This window comes from Stigmatopora argus, chromosome 10, assembly GCF_051989625.1.
Source record: "Stigmatopora argus isolate UIUO_Sarg chromosome 10, RoL_Sarg_1.0, whole genome shotgun sequence".
In the NCBI taxonomy this organism is placed as follows: domain Eukaryota; kingdom Metazoa; phylum Chordata; class Actinopteri; order Syngnathiformes; family Syngnathidae; genus Stigmatopora; species Stigmatopora argus.
Window position 1 is genome coordinate 3,647,693 of NC_135396.1, and position 24,618 is coordinate 3,672,310.

The window sequence follows — 24,618 nt, forward strand, 5'->3', positions numbered from 1 at the left end:
GTTTGAGTTTCACATTTGGATTTGAAGCCACGTTGAGGATCTTGAACCCAATGATTGAGCTTTCAAATTCCAGTTTGAGGCCATGGTTGTAGTTTTAAGGTTGGGTTTTACACACGTGTTGAGGTTTAAAGACATGGGTAGACTTTTGAATAACTTCATAGCTCGGTTGGAATTCTAAATTTGTCTTTGCTAATCAAGGTTTTGAGCATATGTTAGGGTTTCGTGACATGGTTGGGGGTTTAAAGTGGGTTTCTAGACGGGAATAGGGTTTTGCGTACAGGGTTTGAAGCCTGACTTGAGGTTTTTCTTGAAATCTTCAACCCAACCTCAGTGGGTTTGGTGCATTTTTAATAATATGTGTTCTTCCTATGCGTAGGGTTGAATGGGAAGCATTTAGGAAGTCTAATCTGTGTTTCGTTATCCCTTCGTGGTATCTGCATATCTAACGGACTGACCCTTGCCCCTAGTACACAGTGTCGTGGACTCGGCCGTTGCTGCCTCACCCTATCACACGCTTAGAAACGGACGAATGCATCCGTGGGGTGTAAATCCGAATGAGTCATTTTGTTAGAGCATCAAGCGCGGGCGTTAAATGCTTCTTATCACACCACATGATTGCTCACCAGGCCACAGGTTTACCTCACAGGAACAAAAAGTGGTTGGGCTATGACACTCATAAATGTTTGCATGAATCAATCATTTCAAGCCGCAAAATTGCGGCGAAACATTCGGTTTGTCGTTAAATCGGATCAGCATTGATCGGAAAAAAGTGACTCGGTGTTGAACTATGCAATGCCAGCACCTCGCCATCATGACAAATTGGCTTGTAAGTGCTGATAAATTGCAGGGCGCCGCTGCCTCCCTACATCATGACAGGATACAGCCGGTTTCCTCGGCCAATTAATGACCACGGAGCACAAGTGAGACTCATCATTGTCTGGGGTTGACACTTGGCAATGAAAATGATATACCTTGTGGTGCCGTTTCTGTCCCAAAAAACAAAAGAAATGTCAATGATTCGTTGGCTTTCTTACCAAAGAACGAAAAGATGCCTCATCTCGATTACAACAGTTAACGCAGTTTTCCGATTTGTTATCTAACACGTGTAAATTTCCCATTTGAAATTAGACAGATATTAGTTCAGGGAGACCGGTTTGCGAGAAGTGTGACAAATTCCGTAACGACTGACAAGATAAGCATTAGGGCGCAGATAAATTAGTCTTAATGATCTGCTAACTCCACATCCCCACTGAGAACTCTCACTTTAATGAACCAAAGGATGGGCTTAATTGGATTAATTTGCTGATCTATCATGTCCAAAGATTGTCGTATGTTGGGAAACCATCATTGTTTTTAATGTGTCTGGAATGAAAATCATTCGTAGGTATGAAATGTTTCTCTTTCTTAATTATCCGTAATAGATTATTTTATAAAAATCACTCTTTAAAAGAAAAATCTGACATCTATAATACTGACCAAACTAATAAATCAGAAGAAAACCTGTTTTCCCCCTTAAGAAAAATCTGTTGAATTTTGCGATAGAAAACCAAAATGGGAAAAGATTGAAATGTGTATATTAAGATTAGTTTTTGTCTTGTTTTTGGGGTTCAGAAAGGTACTAATCTTTCAAATTCAGTCTTGAAGCTTGGAAAAATCCGTAGAATTTTGCGATAGAAAACCAAAATGGGAAAAGATTAAAATGTGTATATTAAGATCAGTTTTTGTTTTGTTTTGGGGGTTCAGAAAGGTACTAATCTTTCAAATTCAGTCTTGAAGCTTGGAAAAATCTGTAGAATTTTGCGATAGAAAACCAAAATGGGGAAAGATTGAAATGTGTATATTAAGATTAGTTTTTGTCTTGTTTTGGGGGGTTCAAAAAGGTACTCATCTTTCAAATTCAGTCTTCAAGCTTGGATAAGTGTCGAATAAGTACTGGGTAAATAGACAAAGGTTAAGGCATTTTTTTCCCTTAGAAACAGCTGTTTGATGTCAAACCGAGTGCAGACTCTTTGTCACGTTGACAGTCGGTGTAATCACAAGCAACATACAATCAGTCCTGCTTGGAGATGTCACTCCAGGAAAGTTCTGGAACATCACTTCCAATGAGCTTCCTCAGCATGGCCGAGGCTGATAGAGGGCAGCCGGCGTACCCGGCACACGGGTTAATCGCTGGAGGTAATGCATCTTCTTCTTGACACCCGGTCGGAAAACAAACATCATGATAAACGAGTGTCTGGCTTCTCCCAAAAATGGCCTGCTTGGAATTTCCCACAGCTTTTTCCTGTAATGAACAATTGCGCAGTCCAAAGCTTATGCCTACTAAAATGGTTACATAATGCTAATCCGTGCTGAATGCTCTCTGACATGCTTACTGGATGTGGGTTGATCAGGTTTGAGTTTTAAGCCTCTAAGTATGTGACTGGAAAGGTGAATCATCCCTGTTTGAGTTTAGTCCAATTTGTAAGACTTTATTCCAGGTTTCAAATCATAGTTTGACTTTTCAGTTCAGGTTCAGATTGCCAAATTAGCATTTTAAGATGGAGTTGGTTTTTAGTATGCATTATTTTAGCCGGGGTTATCTTTTCAATTTGGGGCTTAAAGACAGCTGCATCTTGATATTTGTGTTCAAATTAGGTTTAAGTAAGGTCAGGGTTTCAAACAACTTTTTGGAAACTAGAGTTTTAGCTTTCAAATTGGGATTTTGACCTAGATTTCCATCTAAGAATTTGGCTTTCAAACCTATACTCTGGTAAATTTCATACAATGAATCCCTCCCCCCTCATGTTTTATTTTCGCCCATTTTTTAAAAAAACTAGCATTTTTTAGTGGCTAGACTGCAATTCTCTAATAAAACAGGTCGACACAAAACCCTGTGGGGAAGGCAACAGGGATGCTGCATTGTGTTGCCGTAACAGCCCGATTGTAAGGTATGGAGGAGGGGAAGGCTTTTGCCGGGGACTTAAGGCAGGGGGAGGTGGCTCACAAAGCCTCCCACAGTGGCTTGAAGTTGGGGGGCAGAAAAGGAAGGAACAGGATAGAGGAGACACACTAACATTGAATATTGGTCCTCTTTCGTGATGGGGAATTTCCGAATAGTTACAAAGGACTTTGAAAAGGAGGCGCATGGGCTGATGCTGCGGTTAAAAATCTGCATTGTGCGAAATTTTGTATCTCCGATTGGTTTAGCGTGCTCGCAGACTCTCGTTGGAAGTGACTGCCGATTGAACTCAGTTCTCCTCAAAAGGTGGCGACTCCGTTCTCGAATTTTCAATTGCGAAACCCTCCCCCATCCCACCTTTTGCCCAAAGACATGCTAAGAGGAACATATTCAATTAGCAGTTAAGAGACTGCTAATTACATGATAAATGTCTTCACTCCTTCCCACCTCTGCTTGATTGTTTTTGGTTAATATTCCCCTTTTGCTGACAGTAAAAACCATCAAATGCTTCACATGGGCAACTTTTCTTCTCTATCGCCTTGCTCATCCGAAAGCTATTATCGGTTGCAACTGTCAGCAAATTTACATCTCCCCTGACGTCTGTCAAGACAAAAGAAGAAAAAAAATGTCTTAAATGTAGTCGTGGCAAAACGTAATTAACGAAAGGACGACCTTGAGATTCATTACGATGCAATACATTTTTAACCACGATAACGGTGAGCACCCTGCAATCTGAATCAAAGTAATCCCGAACTATTAGCGAGTGGATAAGGTCGTTTCCATTAATCTCCACCCCCAGCTCTAGTAATTAGCATATACTTACCATGGTAGTTGGAACTGGCGTCGAATGTACATACTTTGTTCTTGGATAGCATATTTGGAACGCTCCACTTCCGATTTCCTCTCTTGGGACCTTCTCGATTAAATCATCGACATGCTTTTCTTGGCTTCTCGTTCTCGTTCACTACCATCTTGCACAATTGAAATGAATATAGCTAAAATAATCTGATCGTGTCTTGCGTAATAAACAATAGAAAAAAATGCTGTGACTTGATTTGTGTTGTGTATCGTACTATTTCTTGCCATGAGCTTTTGTGTTTGGCTTTGAGAATTACGCGGGGCTTTCAACACACGTAAGCCGTCGCTTTTAACTGCAGAAAATGCTTTCAAGCAGCTGCATTCCAGTATTGAAGGTCTGTTTATCAGTCACCTCCCACATACCCTCCACTGTGCAGCTTCAGTGAAAGCTCTAATTGAATAACAATTGGAGCTCTGCTGGCTTGAAGACAGCTTCTCTGTGGCTCAGGGCAAAAAAAAAAGGATTTACATTTGCATTTGATTGGACGTCTTAATCAGAGGACTCGTGTGTCAAGCAAGTGTCAGCCAGTGCACTCGAAAATGTCATTTTGAATTTGCCATTCAAAGGAGCAAATGTGTTTTGAAGTGCAATGTATTTGACCACTTTACACGTTTAGATTTAGCTGGTTTGCTGGCTTTGGGTGCTCTCAAATAAGTTTAAAATGGGAAAAAGGTACTGCTGCTTTCTGGGTAAAATGGTTTACAATGCCCTAGAGCACAGGTGTCAAAGTGCCGGCCCGGGGGCCAAATCTGGCCAGCCGCATCATTTTGTGCGGCCCGAGAAAGTAAATCATGAGTGCCGACTTTCTGTTTTAGGATCAAATTAAAATGAAGAGTATAGATGTATATTAAATTTCCTGATTTTCCCCCTTTTAAATCAATAATTGTAATTTTTTAATCATTTTTTTCTGTGTTTTTAGTTCAAAAATCATTTTGTATAATCTAAAAATATATTAAAAAAAAAAAGCTAAAATAAACATTGTTTTAGATTCATAAAAACTGAATATTCAGGCCCTTTAATCCAGTTCATTTAATCCATTTATAAAAAAAATCTAAATATTATATCTAAAATGATCCGGCCCACATGAAATCGAGTTGACGTTAAAGCGGCCCGCGAACCAACCCGAGTCTGACACCCTTGCCCTAGAGGTTGCCTAGATTTGTAGCAGGCTTTGGTGCTCTCAAAGTGGGTAAAAATTGTGAAAAGTACTGCTGGAAATGACAGCGCAGGTCTGATTGTTGAAATTCCCCTGTGAAACTGGGAATAGTACAAAATTAAGAGGCTGATCGGAGCTGTGATTTGGACAGCCAATCTGCTCGCGTGATAAATCCACTTTCGTTTGTTCTATTGTTTGTCAATCACCATAGGGTAGGTCATCATGGGTTTATTGGTGGTCTCGCCGATCGATCATAATGGCTGTAATTCTATTAATTGTAATAATACTCTACACATTTCTATCATTTCTTCCTTCTGACACCATGATGGGTTTTATAATAATGTGGGTTTAAGTGATGATGTCATCTGCGGACAAAGCTTCCATTGGCAATGGGTTTTTCTTTGGACGAGGTGGAGGCAATCAATAACATTCAGAAAGGACGTACGTCTTCGGGGAGGTTATTTCCAAAAAGCTTTTGTCATCACAGCTGTCTTGTGCAGATCTTGTCATCCTACTACCCCCACCTATCTGTCCCCGCCCACATGACTCCCTTTAGACCCTCGCAATCAACTCCCCAACGTTGGAGCCAGACAGGTCTTCAGACGTCAGTCAGGGATCCTAATGCTGAATGCTTAAAACATAACAGATGGCGATCGCCAGTCCGGAATGTGAGGAAGTCGTTGTCAGTCAGAGCAAAAGAGGAGATTACGCCGATGCTCTCAACCAGTCGGTATGGGGATAGAGCTTAGTGTTTGTTCAAAGTTCAAATCTTTCCGTGAAGAGATTCAAACGTAGGTAGCTATGTAAACAGTGTCATGTGAGTGCAGCCAAAAAGAGATGGACTCTTGCAATTAAGGGCCAGTTTAACAAAGGTTATCTTTTTGTTTTAGTTCAATATGGACCTATAAAGCAACAGAGTAGAGTCAAGTATGTGAACCCTTATTGGTTTATCGAAAAACAAGAAATGGGACTCTCTTGTTAAGTCATCGAATCATGCCCTATTTTTGCCTTTGTATTACAAAGTGGTGAATTTTCACGATTTCCACATCAATCTTTCCCAAACATAGGCGTGACCGGACGTTTCGTCGAAAGACGTTTGGTCCCCGGACTTTTGGTCGACCGGATGTTTGGTAGAACAGACGTTTGGTAGAACGGACGTTTGGTTGCCGGGTTCACTCGCTGACAAATTATGACAGAGTTTACTGTTGATATTTGGATATTAGATATTAAACTCTCTCTCTCTCTCTCTCTCTCTCTCTCTCTCTCTCTCTCTCTCTCTCTCTCTCTCTCTCTCATGATTATAATTTTGAGAGCTGGTTTCAACAGTAACAACCCGGCGACCAAACGTCCGTTCTACCAAACGTCCGGTCGATCAAACTTCCGGTCGACCAAACGTCCGGTCGATCAAACGTCCGGGGACCAAACGTCTTTCGACGAAACATCCGAGTACCAAACATAGGCATTGTCACAGTTCTGGTAAGAGAAACACACGAAGAAATGCCAATATTTGAGTCAACACCATTGACGATCTGAAACTAGTGTGAAAGGAGCTTTTGTTAGCGATCTCAATTTTTGACAGTGGAAGTGTGATCTAAGTGCCAGACAAACATTGCACAAACGTTCCTCTGTAGAAGTCTGAGGTCTCTTGGCACCCATCGCTCCTTTCATGATGATTTTTGACCAAGTATTTTACGCCGCAACATATGGCACGCCTTAGAAAAAAATATATATTAAAAGGAAATTTCATATTTTCCTGTGGCCACATTTCAGGGGCTAGTTTCATCTTCCATTTGTCTGGATTCTGGCCATGCCCCACTCATCCCGCCCGACTCCCATTGGTGTTTCTACGCCTGGGCCACACGCGCAAATGGCTCCGCCGAGTCTTTGGTTAGCAATTTAATAATACCTCACGTGGGCAGCTGAAGTTTATGAACTGTCGTCGCGTACGCCAGCAAAAGCACATCGACACCGGAGCGCTATGGACTAGCCACTCTCACCCTTTTAACTGAAGGACGCCCGGGCAACACGTGCCAAAGTTTTTTGCACTCAGACGTAAACAGTACCGTGCCCCCCGATACCGTGATTCCCTTTCAACACCCAGCTGTCTTAGATCGCTTCAAGCTTGTATTTGGCCCGCATGAACGGTTAAGGCTGTTGTTGGACTGTAACACAACACGTGTCCTATAGTAGGGTTCTATCAGCCTCTGAAATCGAGGTAAGTACCATTAAGACCAATTAAGTTTGGCTTTTTAAGCCCCAGTGCTTATTCTGCATTCTCTTTCTTGGCATGGAGAGCAAATGACTCGGGTTCTCCAGTAAATCCAATATAAATCTCCACTCTGTAGTCACCCCGTTATGTGGATCCTGTATGTCTTTCCATGAGGGGAACTACACCAAATCGTAGGTGGAGGTGTTTCTAATGAGAAAAGGCAACGTTTGTTGTTGTGGACTCAAGTTCTTTGTTGGTTTTTGAGGGAATGGTTGTTGATGAATGGTCAGTGAATTTGAAAAAAAAATCACCTTAATATCATAGAGATTTGTAGTTTTTTCCTTCTACCTAGGTTAGGGATGCCTAAATTTTGTGTTGGAAAGTCAAACTCATCTCAGAGAATGAATTTAAGTCAAGAATCACTATTTTTGTTCATTATTAAGCTTCCTACTGGTTAAAGAAGGTTGACAGACAGTTGCAGGTTCCATTATTTTTTGTGTGGATTGTAGAAACTGGATAGTTAAAATTCAGTGCTGCATTTTCTTTAAGACTTTTCTCTTATTACGTACACTTTTAGCTTGATATTTATTTTTTTGCACATTGTCCCCACGATTAAATACCTTTTTTGCGTATCTTTGCTTATGGATCTTCTGTGTAGATCTGAATTCTTGGGTAAATTCCCAAATAAAGGTCGATACAAGCCTCTTTTTAGTCTTTTTTTTTTACATGACAAGCCAATTTATTTTTCTGCTCGAATTCTGACTTCATTAGTCCCTAGAGGAATTCCTAGTCTATCATGTGCAGGATGAAAAAGGCAGAAGTGACACTCCAGTGATTCCCCAGTGGGGGAAAAATGTGCTCAATCAGTATGCTCAGCTTTGATGTATTGCTCAGACTGATTGCAGCCCAATGGTCAAACTTTGCTTTAAAAAAAAAAGTTTGAAAGCCATGAATAAGAAGTAATTGCCAGTGTGAGTTGATCCCTTATGGTCATTTTGCATAACCTTTTCTTAATGCAGCTTTCTAGCATGGGATACATAGGTTGTATTGATTGCGGTCCATCATCTGCAGTCCAAATGATGTCCATGACGCTGACATTCTTTTGTAAGAAACATTGGTGGTGTCAACCGGTGCAGTCTGTCAATCATTAAAATCAGAAAATTGGGTCTGCAGATTGTAGCTATAGAGGGGATATATATTGAGAGTCCAATCGGTTTGGGTACTAAAGCTTCTTTGACAGGCTGTCCCTTTAACAAGCATTTCAGGCTTTCCCTTGTCTGTGTGATTGGATTTGATGAGGCATATTTGGACTGTATTTATTGGGCAGAAAGTCACCCCGCTCTTATTTTGACAGCTTTTAACAACATTTCCTGGCATAGTTTTGGGAGGAGCTGCAGTTCTTCCACAAATGCTCCCTTTGGGATTGGCAATTCGTGCCTGTAGAAGTGTCTTTTACCACGCAGATGTCTCCCATGTTTTGTGGCTAAGCTCGGTAGCATTGCGGGGAATGACAGGACCCCATCCTGCTTTTCCCGAAGAGTAATTTTAGAAAATGCTGAACCCCCGGGTGGGAGGCAACGCGGCTTGTTTATGGTGTCATCAGCCCGTTTGTCAGCTCTTTATTGCTCGGGACAAATGAGCCGAGGGATGATCTGAGTGGTTAGGGAACGGAAAATGCTACGGCTGTCCGAGATTTCATCAAGCCAAAGGCCACAGGAATAACTAAGGCTTCAGCACAATCAAATGTGAAATGTGTTTAATGTGCAGGTATATTTTAGTGCCACTTATGTTCCCTGAAGAGTGACTTCTGGAATACCACCGTCTAGGACAAGGGTGTCAGACTCGGGTTGGTTTGCGGGCCGCTTTAACGTCAACTCGACTTCATGTGGGCCGGACCATTTTAGATATAATATTTAGATTTTTTTTAATAAATGGATTAAATGAACTGGATTAAAGGGCCTGAATATTCAGTTTTTTATAGATCTAAAACAATGTTTATTTTAGCTTTTTTTTAAAAATATTGTTATATTTTACAAAATGATTTTTAAACTAAAAACACAGAAAAAATTGATTAAAAAATTACAATTATTGTTTAAAAGGGGGACAATCAGGAAATTTAATATACATATATATACTCTTCATTTTAATTTGATCCTAAAACAGAAAGTCGGCACTCATGATTTACTTTCTCGGGCCGCACAAAATGATGCGGCGGGCCAGATTTGGGCCCCTGGGCCGCCACTTTGACACCTGTGGTCTAGGAAATGTTACATAGTGAAACTGGATTTGATGGCTGAATTTTCCTGACAAATACGGCCAGTGTGTGAATTTCTAAAAGTATCAAAATGGCTTGCATTTCTATTTCTGCAGGGAAAATAACCAAGCTTAAATGCGTATATGATATTTTACTAAACCAACATCCTTGAATCAAATCATGGCAGTCTTTATTTAGAACACAGTCAAATATCAAATAGTCGTCGAAAGATTCTTACAATAACCTCATGAAATTTGTGATTCACAGCCCCAATAACAGTGCTGGCGTTTTGTTATTCATTGGATTTGTCACTCATGTGCGAAAGCAGCCAAGTCTATTATAAAACAAAGAGATTAGGAAGGAAAGAAGCCATAAAGATATCAATCAGTTCACCTCGCCCCACCTCCCGGCCCTCGGCACACATTCACACCGGAGGCTTTAATCCTGCCTCTTAGCGCTGTAACTGATAGCCTTGTGCTAAAAAGCATTAAAGAAGGGGAAAAAAAGGTCTGATAAATGTCCAGTCATTGCTTGGCCGAATGCTTCAAAGGCTCACTGTCCGGTTTGATCGTCGATACATTTTGCCGTCTTATCTATGCCCTCTTTTTTAGCGGCGTGCCCTCGTTGATTCGCGTCAAACCCTCCAGGGACATGCCCCCTGCTCTTATCTGCACTAGAAGTCCCTCTTAAGGCCCCTAATTACACATTAATGGGCCCTCTAGATATGCAACGCTCTACTGTGGTCGGCATTCCTTATCAGGGATCCATATTGCTTATCTGCGGGACATCTGACAGGTGGCTTAGGTCTTTGGAGCGGGCCTTTAATGAGATAACTTTCAGAGAGTTTATGGTCGAAATTAAACTTTTTACAGGCCGGCAAGTCTTTGTTCTGACTGGGAATGGGATTTTTTTCGCAAACATGCCACGTGGACTTCCGTTTGGTAATAGAAGGGACGTCATTTAACTGTCTGGAAAAATAGAAACTAAGCATATTGCCCTCACAGACGCCTTCCAAAATAATTGTTTTCTTCAGTCTAGATCACAGGTGTCAAAGTGGTGGCCCGGGGGCCAAATCTGGCCCGCCACATCATTTTGTACAGCCTGAGAAAGTAAATCACGAGTGCCGACTTTCTGTTTTGGGTCATGAAGATTATAGATGTATATTATATTTCCTGATTTTCCACTTTTTAAAAACAATAATTGCAATTTTAATTCAATTCATTTTTTCTTTCTGTTTAGTTCAAAAAGCATTTTGTAAAATCTAAAAATAAATCTATAAAAATATTTTCTGTTTTCCACTTTAATATTGAATATAATTTAAACATTATTTTGGTTCCTTTTGGAATGAATTTTTTTTTTCAAGAAAAAAAAAAGCTCAAATAAACATTTAGATCTAAAAAACAGACTATTTAGGGCTTTTTATCCATTTCTATTCATCTATTAATATCTAAATATTATATCTAAAATGGTCCGGCCGACATGAAATGGAGTTGACGTTAATGTGGCCCGCGAACCAACCCGAGTTTGACACCCTTGGTCTAGATGGAAGATGTCACGGTTTGCCTTTGTACGCTTCCCCTCTTTTGCCCAATTTTATGCAGATGAATTCATAAGAGACTAATTAGTAAAAAATACAGGATTCAAGATGTCGCTAGAGGGACCCGGTTAGCTTTTAATTGCGTGTCAGGTCTGTAAGGGCTGACCCTGATTCTAACAATTGATTTCCTCAGCGGGTAGTTTTCGTTTTTTTTCTTTATTGGTTTTCTTCATCTCTAGAGTCGTGAAAAAATGTTTGCCTCCAAACCATCTATACTGAGTTCCATAATATCTGACCTAAAACACTAGGAAATAATACAAACTCCCTTAGTACACGTGTACAGGCCTAATACATCTCATTTTATTTAAACACTCACTACCTTGCACAATGGAAAATGTACTTTGCGGAACAATAAATCATACCAAGACATTCTTAATCATGCATTGGAATATTTTTCTTTAAATATACGATAAACTTAAGGAAGCGTAGAAACATTTTGTAAGCAACTTAATTTCTCGTTAAGAATTTGCCCGCAAAAAGTCCTCCATATTTTCCTATTTAGTCTTCCGATTTAAGGGCAAGTTTTCGGAAACTTCAACCCTGACCCCAGTGTACTCAACACCTACCAGAAACTAGTCTGTAAACTCAAAAATTCTGGGCCCAATTTCCATAATCCCCCTCCATAGTCACTCTCTAGGATTCTAATTCCGAGGTAACTCATTGAAGGCTTTCATTGGACAGCAAAAATAAACTTTTCTCCAAATCTAAGATGGTTGAATTTTTTTGTTCATGATGCCTGGGGCTGGGCAAAACCACCTGGAATTCTTCAGATTACGGGTCAGTGTCTGGGTCCGGGCCCTGGCGATTTCCATACCGAAAAGTCTCCTCCCCCTGCTGTGGTTCTTCTATCTGTCTTGGTTGCCGAAACTCTTGATAACTGTTTTTTTTCTTCATTTACTCCCTCAAGCCTCCCTTTTTTTGAGTTTCTGTGTGTGTGAAGGAGTAAACGACAGAGGGGGAAGGGATAAGGGAGCACTGCGAAGAGTTGGAAAGTAGAATTCTGCCTTAGGCCTCGATCAATCTGGCCCTCAAAGTAGAAGTCCCAGCTCTCCTTCAGGTCGGCTGGCTGTTGCATTAGCTCATCGTACAAGAGCCGAGAGCTAGGAAGGGAGGGAGAACGGCGGGGGTTAAGGGAAAAAAATCTGGAGGCGGCCACTTGGAATCATCCGTAGAAAGGAAACTAAATGCATCATGGTGAGATCATGCAAAGCCCAACAGATGCACATCTTGTCCAGAAGAGATCATTTCTGCCTGCAGTTTCTGATCGTATGCACCTGTAGAAAGAGCTAGGCTTGCTGTCATCCTTTTCACACCCCTGTGTTGCACCCCCTTCTTTTACACCCCTAGTGAAAGGTAATGGTGCTGAAGTAACTGAGGTCACTCAGTGGGGTGTCCGGGGAATTCAATCAGGGTCACGACACAAATAGAATAGCATTGTGTAACACATACCCAGCGCCCAAACAAGTGTATTTCCAATTGTCATCCAGAATATTTTGGGCACCATTCACTTTCAAATTATGATGTGAAGAGATAATGTTGCCCCCACAAAACCCCAAACTTTCAGCTTTCAAATGAAAGACAAGCTATTTAACATCAGGCAAAGGGGAAGAGAGTGTTGGGTAGTTCCTGGAAGAGCTCTTCAAAAGTCCTCTTTAAATAAAACATATACCTTTGCTTGCCTTGCTCTCTTGATGAATGAATGAAGGAGGCAGTGTGTTAGTCTCATTGCAGAATTCTGTTTGACTGGAGGGCGGGGATCTTGTTACTAGATAATCTACGACAGGAACAGGCTACAAATGGAGGTTAATTCATCTGGTTGCGCTACAAATACCTCAAGCGACATCCTGCAGACTTGTTCGCTCATCATCCTAGTTTTTATGACACTCTATGTCACAAAAAACTTTTAATATCCCTTCTTACTTCTATTCATACACGTTTATGACCGCCATGAGTTTGGTTGACGACGGCGAGAGGACATTTTTAACTGATTCACTTAAGATATATATCTGTACTCTGTTGATGATGACATTTAATGCTTGGCTTTTTAGTCTTTATAACGTAATCCTCGGTTCATCAAGGTGGCCTACATGTGTGTGCGGTCGATTGGTCGCCGGTCTTTTGGTTGCGGTCTTTTGGTCGCCCCGACCGCGACAACCGGCGACCAAAAGACCGGCGACCAAAAGACCGACGACCAAAAGACCGGTGACAAAACGAGGTAAAACAACACGGTCTATGCATCAATAAAAGCCAACAATGGCCCTGAATAGTTTCACTGAGCCGACGTGTGTGTATAAGAGTTTTTATGTACATGCGTTGTCCCTTTAAGAAGCTACATCAGTCAGGGTCTTAACAAGTTCTCCAACAAAAAAACAATCAAAGTCCGGGAAATTTGGAGCTTTTCTTTAGCCTAATAATTACTAGGGCATTAAGTATGACTAAATAGTAATTCACAGTTTGTATTTAGGGAATTTGAGCAACGATTTAAATGGTAATTATCACTTACCTTCCGGGCGACCAAAAGACCGGCGACCAAAAGACTGGCGACCAATCGACCGTGTACCATGGAGGTTAATTCATCTGGTTGCGCTAGAAATACCTTAAGTGGCATCATGCAGACTTGTTCACTCATTATCCTAGTTTTTATGACACTGTCACAAAAACTTTTAATATCCCTTCTTATTTCTATTCATACGCGTTTATGACCGCCATGAGTTTGGTTGACGACGGCGAGAGGATATTTTTAACTGATTCACTTGAGAAATATATCTGTATTCTGTCGATGATGACGTTTTTAGTCTTTATAACGTAGTCCTTGGTTCATCAAGGTGGCCTACATGCCTGGAACACAATGAAATATATTGGCCATGTGGTTCTTGGTCTTTCTTTTCTTCTCATGCCTCACGGGTTTCAATTCATGTGTTGTTTGGTGACATTGCGTCGTTGTTTGCAAAGTGTGTGGCTGCTTTTTGCTATTTGCTTGTCGTGTCCCTTTTCACTCTAGCTGTTCCTCAGCTCACTGAACCGATGCTTTTGCAGATGTCGTTGGTGTTTTCAAACACTGCGCGCAGTCAGACGCCTTGAACTACCAATTCAAGTAAATGACATAAATTTGTACATATATTTCCTCACGCATTAAGACACATATTCATTTCCGTATTGTTTGTCATGAATGTCTCTAACCTGTGAATCTATTTGGATAAGATGTGAATGGGAGCTCTCAGCTTGTTTCTTGTAGCGAGGCCATCCATCGTTGTTGATATGTTATTGTGGCCTTAGTGGCGCTGCGTAGAAAATTTCCATTTTGGTGTGAGCCACACGGTTGCCCACATCAGGCTACTTATTTATGATGAAATAATACGTTTATGATTGAGGAGGGTCGGGATCGAAACTTCTAGAAGGTGTCATTGTGCACTCGCGAGGCGAGGCTGCTTTTATGTAATTGTTCATTCTACTGTATTGTGTGTCATCACAACCTCTAAAAAGAGAAGTTTATTTCAGTTATTTTGCATCAACTTGTTTCCTCTTCAATTTCCAAAATCAGTGTTGAGATTTCGGACATGAATTCTGATTAAAACGTAATTTTTTGCGCAGAATCATTCCAAAAGTTCTAAATACTTGAATCGAATCAGTTTACACTCTATAGCAAGGGTGTCAGAGAAGAAACTGGATTAAAAGCCCTGAATATTCAGTTTTTTATATATCTAAAACAATGTTTATTTTTAGCTTTTTTAAAATATATTTTTAGATTTTACAAAATGATTTTTGAACTAAAAACACAGAAAAAATGGATTAAAAAATTACAATTATTGATTTAAAAGGGGGAAAATCAGGAAATTTAATATACATCTATACTCTTCATTTTAATTTGATCCTAAAACAGAAAGTCGGCACTCATGATTTACTTTCCCGGGCCGCACAAAATGATTCGGCGGGCCAGATTTGGCCCCCGGGCCGCCACTTTGACACATGTTCTCTATAGCTTAACAATATTCATTTTTATGATACTATGATACTTGAATTGCAATAAACTGCAACTATTAATATGGTCAAATCTTGTGTTTCAACTGCTGAAAAGCTCAATTTGGCCTGTTTTTATCAGAAACATCGTTTGCATTGATATTTGGATGGAGTTAAATTTGTTCGAATGTGGAGGATGGCAATTATAGCATCAATAAAATTCGCACCGACAGTTTCCAGTTTATGGATCTGTCAACTTGCTTTTTGGTGTTGTTGATTGGACGCTGGACCAAAATCAGGCGAATGTAGCACTACACCATCAGCGACAACATTTGTCCTTATTCCATCCAGTTTTATTCTCCGCCCAGTAGCGATATTAATAGCTACCGCCGGCCTGTACACTGACATTTTTTCCACAGCTGCATTAGGAAGAACTGATAGAAAACACATGTTGGTGTGTTTGCAGTGAATGAATGAAAGGCAACTCCACAGAGAGCGAGAAGAGAGCCAGCAAGAAACATTTAATAGCTTTCGATGAGAGCTTTGATGATAATTATATCTACTATCATGCATCCCAAGTATTATGGCGAGTGCGTTAACTAGAATGTGTTGCAATGGGCGCCATCACGGAACCTCTTTGTGTCGGAGCGATCCATCTTATTGCAGTTTTGTCCCTAATTATGCTGACTATTTGGAAACGTGTGGCGACCACACTTAAAATATGCCTTGCTCAGCAGTAGCAGTTAATGGGGGGGGGGGTAGCAGAGGGCACAGAGGATGAGATGTTGGAGGAGGCAGTTGGTGGGTAGGGGGTTAGTTGGGGGGTCACCGTGGCAGCGTCACAATACGCCACTAAATGAAATCCCAGCTTCCAATTAGACTCGCCTCTTTTTAATTAGTACTGAATATGTTCCAAAGGCCAGATATGACTTGAAAAGGGGGCGGGGGCTTGACTGGGATGGAGGGGGTTACTTTTGGCTGCCACACCACCAGAAAACTAATTAGTGTGAAAAGAAGCTTGGGATACCAGTAGAGGAGTTATTTGACCTGAGATATGGCGAAGGTGTTAAGAAGCTCCTTCGGTGCGGTTTCAGTTCACTGCTTCTTTTCTGTTAGCAAGCGACACGTCCACACATCCATGTCTTATCTTTTATCACTTCATTTCCTTTTGACTTCAAGGTGCGCTGCTCCCTTTGCCCTCTGCGGTGCCGTTTGATCAGTAGACGTGTGATCGGCCGGCGCCGTATCAAATGGACTGATCTTATAATTAAAGATCATGCCTAGCCATGGATATCCAAATGAACGCATGATATTTTAACCATAACGAGTTTTTGCATATTTTGCGTGGGTTCATCTGGTTGGAAAATTACGTTTGGGTGGGGTTAGGGGTTTGTACCCTCTTAATCTTCTTGGTGGTGTCCCTTTTTTTTTCGGGTCTGCATTTTCTAAGCAATGTTAAAGCTGGTTAAAAAAAATCCAGAGTAGTGTTTTTTTAGAAGCTGTTCCTTTAAAATCCACAGTCAGATATGGAAACCATTTGATAATTTTGTCAAATAAACATATTATTTCAAGAATCTGGATGTTCTACTGCAAGGGTGTCAGACTCGGGTTGGTTCGCGGGCCGCGTTAACATCAACTCGATTTCACGTGGGCCGGACCATTTTAGATATAATATTTAGAATTTTTTTGTTGAAATGGATTAAAAGAACTGGATTAAAAGCCCTGAATATTCAGTTTTTTATAGATCTAAAACAATGTTTATTTTAGCTTTTTTTAAATATATTTTTATATTTTACTAAATGATTTTTGAACTAAAAACACAGAAAAAAATGGATTAAAAAATTACAATTATTGATTTAAAAGGGGGAAAATCAGGAAATTTAATATACATCTATACTCTTCATTTTAATTTGATCCTAAAACAGAAAGTCGGCACTCATGATTTACTTTCCCGGGCCACACAAAAAGATTCGGCGGGCCAGATTTGGCCCCTGGGCCGCTACTTTGACACCCGTGTTCTACTGTATGAATCATCCGACCAAGTTTTTGTCCGACTTGGTTAAAGATCAATTTGGCCCTATTATTTAACCCTCCCAAGATCATAGATGTGTGTTCACTGTTTTGTGATGGAGCCCCGAATTTGGTGTTTTATTTACGGTGAATGTGCATGAAAAACTCTCCCAAAAAATTCTGTAGGCTATTTAGTTCATAGAAAAGCTCAACAGGAACGTGATTTGTGATGTTTCAACTCTCCAACAGCAGCCATTTTCTACCATCTTGTGGCATTTGTGGGTAGATACAATACAGTATTAATCTCAAGAAGAGAAAAATGCTGACGGGAGAACTTGTAAATGTGTACTCTCACAAGGACAAATAGTAAACATCTTTCCGTTGTTTTTGTTCTAGGATCCCGTCTGCGCCAAGAGGACACACCGCCCCGTATCGTCGAGCATCCGTCCGATCTGATCGTCTCCAAAGGCGAGCCGGCCACCCTCAACTGTAAAGCCGAGGGCCGGCCGTCACCCACCGTGGAGTGGTACAAGGACGGCGAACGGGTGGAAACGGATCGGGATGACCCGCGTTCGCACCGCATGCTGCTGCCCAGCGGTTCACTCTTCTTCCTGCGCATCGTGCACGGGCGGCGGAGCAAGCCGGACGAAGGCTCCTATGTCTGCGTTGCCCGTAACTACCTTGGAGAGGCAGTCAGCCACAACGCCTCGCTGGAAGTAGCCAGTAAGTGCTGCATGTCTTCTTATCTCCTTCGGGGGTTTCTACTCCCAAGTTCTGAAAAAGAAGGCTCCGCTTCTAAACCACCCCCCCAGTGTTTTCTGGCATCAATGTGCTCATTGAGTTGGATAATCTCTCAGGAGATGGGCAGGATGTGTTTGGCCCAGTGGTCTCCATAGCCCTGCGGAGCCTTGGGAGTGAGGGGGCATTGGGGGAACTGTGAGAGTCTGATCTTTCCAGGGTGAGTGCTTCTCTAAAGAGCCCTTAGTAGGTGGTCAGGAGCCACAATGGCAACAAAGGCCTTTCTGTTTTAGCCCAGCTTCTCTTGTCTGTTAGCAAGAAAGATATGACGTTTTAAATCTCATCCGTAAGCCTTCAGAAATGCTTTAAAGCTCTTTCCGTAACGTATTCCATAACCAACAATGTAAAATATTGTATTGTAACGCTAAATGCGACTGCAGACTTCAGTCTAAGACATGCAAATCTATATTTTGCACATTGTTTGTATACTGTTGGATTAGGTCATTTGAAATCCGGAGATAGAAAAAAGTATTGCATGGTATTTTGCTGCATGCTGTGAATGGCAAAGTAGTGACAAAACTAAGAATAATTGCAGTATTCTATGATGAATTCATTCCGTGAGTGAAAGTCGATGTATATATTAGTTCCTCAAGCTCGTTGAAAGCTATACCAGAGTGGACATCTTCTCTTTAGATCAGGGGTGTCAGACTCGGGTTGGTTCGTGGGCCACTTTAACGTCAACTTGATTTCACGTCGGCCGGACCATTTTAGATATAATATTTAGATTTTTTTTAAATAAATGGATTAAAAGAACTGGATTAAAAGCCCTGAATATTCCGTTTTTTATAGAACTAAAACAATGTTTATTTTAGCTTTTTTATATAGTTTTAGATTTTACAAAATGATTTTTGAACTAAAACACAGAAAAAATGGATTAAAAAAATACAATTATTGATATAAAAGGGGGAAAATCAGGAAATTTAATATACATCTATACTCTTCATTTTTATTTGATCCTAAAACAGAAAGTCGGCACTCATGATTTACTTTCCCGGGCCACACAAAATGATGCGGAGGGCCAGATTTGGCCCCCGGGCCGCCACTTTGACACATGTGCTTTAGATGCTTTGTTTGTCGTGCTCTCTAGACAGTCTAAGTTAAGGTTTCGGAGTACATCTCAGAAATCAAACGTTAGTCAACCATGCCCTTAAGCCTGTCTCCAGCCCGTTGGATGTAATCCAGTATAAATGGGGGGAAAAGGCTTATTACGTACGTGTTAGTTCGGACGTGATCCCATTTCCAGCTTGTAAACCTTTGCTTCTTTTTAGGCAGTTGAATACAAGTTTTGTGCCGCCCTCAGAGGTGTTTTTTCTTCTCTCTCTTCATTTTCGGCAATAACCTTTGACGTCGTCAGCGGGATATTCTGCTTTCTCAGCAACCTCCCATGTGAAATTTCTGCTCGGAAAATGTATAATACGTTTCCAGAATCTCCCACAGACATAAATCTCATGGAATGGCGCTAAAATGTGTGTAAGACACCGTTTTCATAGGTCAAACTAAGAATATTTCCCTACGTTCAAGGATGATCTATGTGTCGTGTTTACGTTAGCGCTGGGTTTTGTCATGTAAAGGAGAAAAAAAGGAAAAACAAGCCACTTGGCAGGCCACGCGAGCGCATGAGCGCCGTTGGCTGGCGCTCAACTGTGGGCTATTTCATTCTGTGCCGGGTTCAAACAGACCTCATAATGACAAGCCGCCGTGATGCCGCTGAGCTTCTCGCCCCTCAGTGCAGCTCATGCTTAACTGCACATAATTATGTAGTCGCAGGAGCAAAGATGGATCACTCGTGCCACAGCCAGGTTCGCCAACAAGAGGCTCCTTCTCAAGGCCTCGTTTATAACTTCTGCCAGTTGATAAATGCACAAAGCTTCCTGCCGTTTAATCTGACCTTGCACAAAAAGTCCATTCATTTTCAAGGTGACTTTTAAAGATCAAGTTATTATCTTCACAACTGTGTTTATTCACATCTTTTTTCACCGCCACGTAATGGTATACCTGGATACGGCTGTCAAAAAGAGGAATATTTCTAGCTTTCTTTTTCAATTCAGGTCCAAAGCTAAGAACGCAACTTTTAAAAGGATGTTATTGCAGTTTCTTGACACTCCGTCGCTTGTTAACACAGTCCGAGTTTCAACAAGTTCTGTTTGGCCTGGCCACAGTGAATAGGTTGGGCTGAGCCATCGCAGTTTGTTTTGTTAATCATTAAACACGTTTATACAGTCGACTTTGCATTCTCTCGCCAGCCCGCTTTCATGCATTTATCCTGAATTTTGTTTGCTTTGCGCATTCAGACGTACCTTTAAACCACAGCTTCGGACTTACTAACTTTTCTGTATGAAAGTATGTGAAATAGATCTGCCCAGTCTCCAGTGTTTTTAATTCCTATCACCGCTTCACAGTCGCAGTTTAACGTGTAATACATTTAATGACTAGTTTAAGTCTTGCCTAGTTATTACCCTACAAACCTTTGAATTTGAACATGTTAAATATAAAACAAAGCTAAATCTGCTTTAACGTGACCTTGTCTGCCAAAGTATTTCTTCATGCCAGGCAAATTTTGTGTTGTGTATACAATTTTATTCACAAATAACTCCTATCTTGACTTCCAATTTAGTTACGATAGGCTAGGTTAATTAGCAACTCTAGCCAAATGCAGGGCAAAATTCGGACTTTTCTGCCCTGTGACAAAACCAAGCTATTAAAAAAGTTTGCCTGTCTTAACCAAGGCTGCTTGGTGCATCAACAACCAGGAATTTATAAGAATGTTCACAGCATTACATATAGCATTCCAACAATTTACTCCTCGAGAGATTTTTACATCACACGGCATGAGTCTTGTTTGAATCAGAGCCTTTTTTCTTCAAGCCTTTATGTGTACCGTATCCTGAGGCGTTATGAGCCACATCAGTTCCGCTCTGGGTCTGAGAAACTTCCTAACTCTTGCCAGCCACATGTGAGAACTGGCAAATTGGTTTCTTCGCGCTTTGTGGCATAACTCTTGAGTCTACATTGTTGGCTACACCAATTAAGGATGGACATTTGCTCGATGGGATAATTATCAATTCAATCGTAGTTGTTGATGCGATACAAATCTTACTTGACGAATGCGTTGGACTCACTTTGAAGAGTTTTAGCTTTATTCCGGAATGTGATGGGAAGCCGGAGTACCTGGAGAAATATACAAACCTCATAGCGGAAAACCAAATGTATACTCTTTGAACGTGGAACCTCAGAACTGCAAGACAGAGGAACAAACCACTCGGTAGCTGGAAAGCAACATACAGCATTATTTGATACGTTGTAGTGCAGCGTTAAGCCCCCAAGAGATTCTATGAATAGACTTTTACTCCTGTTTCCTGCTTGCACAGATAGTAAGGTGAGGTAATGGACTGCTTCACTCAAGCATCCGATAACCTCTGTCTAGTGGCACAATTGCTCAAGATTGGCTGCTGGCCTAACGTCCATTCTTTAATTCCCAAGCAATGGGGCGGTTGATTTTTAGAACCACGAATCGCAAACAAGGAACGCCATTTGGGACGGCTGGGAAGGGCAAGCCAACATCTGATGTGTCATTCAGATTCAGGTGTCATGTCCATGGGTCATCTGCTTAGTGGTGGACCGTTACTTGACATGGATCAGTCTGACGCCAGCAGGACCGTCTCCCATTGTGCTGACTCCTCCCCACCGAGCCCTTTGGTCTGTTTCTTGGAATGGAATACTAGGTATATATGCCATCTGTTGTCTAACAAAAGGCTCTTGTCAATTCAACATTTCCAAATAGTCTTTCATTTAATGTTGAATCCAAATTTTACAGCATCAATTCTGCTCAATTTATCATGGGCATTCATTGTTGAAATGTTTTCAGAACTATTTTCAGAAGAGCCGACCACACGAAAAACTGTATTGATAGATATAACTAGTGGTGGCTGGAGTTTTTTTGAGAATATTTAAGGAGGGCAGTAGGAAGTGGATTTTGAGGTGCTTGCTCTGGACCCTTGGGTTGATACGTGGATCAATGTGGGCTGTGCCAATTCTGGAGATTTTGCGGCCATCTTAGCCTCTCATTTTAACATGGAGTCAAACTGTGAGTCAGAATCACCGTGAACGAAGCAAATATCAGGACAGGCAGACGCCAGCGGGGCTGAAGAAACGGCTGGCTGGTTAGTGAGCTTTCATTCTGGCGAGCTGCCCGACAAGTCACAGGCTCTGCAGCGGTTATTTGTCTCGGGCTGATTCACAGCAAATTGGTGCAAACGGCACAGTCAGGGTCTGCTACATTTCAGACGTGGGCTATGCCCCGCACCCACATATACTCGCCATAGACTTAACTGGCGGAATGTAAAAAAAATTAAGAAAAATGTGTGCATATGTACGTGTGCAGTTGTCAACAGCCTACAAGACAAGTTACCCGGGTTCTTATTGGCATAGGCTGAAACCTTGTTGCGGTATAGGCTGCAGACTATTTGCTGTGGGCCTCAAAATGACTAGTGAATGGAAATTTACCCAATTACCCAATCTTTTTCAGCATTTATATGCGGCGAATGCATTTCAAAATGGTCCTGGGCTGTTGACTATTGCATATATAGCGAGAACTTTAGGCGGTTTACTCAAATTATTATACTTCACGTATACAATTAAAGATACAGCATCTATTTTCTGGGCGTTCGCTTGATCTCTAAATGTGATTAATTTGAATTTACTCAGGTAATGTTAATTGGCCTGTGTGCGTACGGTTTAAATTTGGTCATATTTACTCTTATGCTGACATATTCGATCCAAAAAACTCAATCCGTGACAGTAGCCTCAAGGTGTGTCAATTTTGAGATTTAGCCTTGTAAAACGTGTCAGATGTCATGCTGACTGATGGATTTAAAAAATGATCTTGATGTCATGACCTCACCTATGCATTGCCGCGCATTGTGCACACAATGAAATAGCAGCAGAAGTGGCTTTATGCGGGTGTGTTTTTATCAGGGGAAAGGTAAATGGATTAAAGAAAAAGCAGCTGTATGGACGTGAACGGGCTAGGCAAACAAATACTTCATTTCCAGTTACACCCTGGATACGCCATTTTGAAAGCAATGGAAAAATTTACTTCAACTCCTCCGACTTTTATCGATATCTTATTGAGAGGACAACTTACAGCCTGTAGAAAGCATGAGTCAATAGTCAGCGTGAAAAGGGCTAGTGTGTGTGTGTGTGTGTCAACGCATTGTTAGCCTCCCCCAAAATAACCTTCCAAGAGTCTCATCAATCTCAAGCCCAGTGCTCCACCAATCTCTGACAGCCTACTTGGCCAAGAAAGATGGTGATGAGGCAAACAATATCCCCCACTACCTCGCCCTCCTTGAAGCCCGCCTTCTACCCGTTTGTCCCGTGGGATGGCGAGTACCAAGGAGAAGACAAATGAACGGGGGCACCTTCACGTGGCACCAACATCTGCTTTTGTTGGTACCACTTGAGCCTGGCAGTTTAGCGTGATAGATGTCGGCTGTCTTGCACAATTGGAGACGTGTGAATCACTGGCTCTTGCTTCTCGATCCCATATGGAGGCATGTGGGAAACAGCTTTTCCAGACTCAAAGACATTTTGAACGACTGTCTGAAAAGTCTGCTGTGACGGGTTCTCCCCCGCACAAGCGATGGAAGGTTTTGCATCACGCAATGCTCTCAAGAAGTGGAGCTATAGCTTTGTTTTTTAGCTGAAGGGTACGAACATTGAGTGACAGATCTGCTTTTCCGTTAGCACAGCGCCTTCTTGCTCTTTTCCCTATAATCCTTGCCTCTAGCATCACGGTTATGATGGGACGTTGGTCCCAGGATAGTAAAGCATGAGCTTAACTTCAGAAAGTGCCAGTCGAGAGCAGATAAGATAACTTATGAGAACTCCGGAGAGAAGCTGGTTCTTTTACAAGCACTCAAGAGGACTGTTGATACGGTAGTATCCTCACTTCACCCCTTAAAATTCTTCCCATGTGTGCATGATTCACTCAACTGTGTCCGTGTTGTATTCTCATGATGAATGTGTGTCCCTCACGCTAATCTTCACTCCTGACCTGCTTATTACTCTTGTAAGGTTTTATCTCTGAGCCTTTTCCATGGCCCAAAAGTCCACTACACTCTGATGCTTGGTCATATGACCGGGCGAACATGCTTGGCTTATTAAACGTGGGTTAAGCCCCGTCAAGCTCCCAACCTTCTATCATGCTCCTTGATCCGAGACAGCAGAGTTTGGTCGGGATTAAAGGTTTTGTAGAATTTGGACCTTTGGGATTTTCAGGCAAGACACAAACTTGTTTAAGGTATGTTTTCATTGGGCATCTTAATTGCAGGGACATGCTACCAGTTCGTCACATCTTGAGAGTTTAGCAGCAACCCTCGAATTTTCAGCAGACGTCCAGCTGTGAAGTGGACAGAGCCTATAAAAGAAATGGTCACAGATAATAGCTTCTTTTAACACAGTCCCTTCTGGTCAGGAATTCAACGCTGTCTTGCACAAACTGCACAGACGACTGGACGGCATAACTACAGGTTTGGCTTTCTGGAAGATTTTGAAGTGTGTATGTGGGAATCGTCACATTTGTGAGGTTAGCGGTCGAAGGTGTTGGAACAAAGCCTGCCTCAGAATCCCTGTGTTTGATTTGAGAAAATAAATACTTCAAGTGATTCCCAAATAATTCAAATGTAGCATTGTGTGAATAAGATTTAAGTTGGAATTAATTGGTACAGACCCTCTTGTGCTGTCTTTCCCTGAGATATCCTTCCCGTTTTAATGCAGTCTTCTCATTTTGTATTTAACCGTGTCCAGGCCTTTAGCTATTGTTCATAGCATCATCAGTCA

At 41.5% G+C, this 24,618-nt stretch overlaps 1 protein-coding gene across 6 annotated transcripts in view; it reads left to right on the forward strand.

The window, feature by feature from the left end:
• The window catches only part of robo1 (roundabout, axon guidance receptor, homolog 1 (Drosophila)), a 220,907-nt gene that overhangs the window by 118,301 nt on the left and 77,988 nt on the right, over positions 1–24,618 (forward strand). For all 6 annotated transcript variants that reach the window (XM_077610931.1, XM_077610936.1, XM_077610933.1 and 3 more), the window contains one exon: positions 17,377–17,703. In XM_077610931.1, the coding sequence (XP_077467057.1) occupies positions 17,377–17,703 (327 nt within the window). The remainder of the gene's footprint in view (positions 1–17,376; positions 17,704–24,618) is intronic.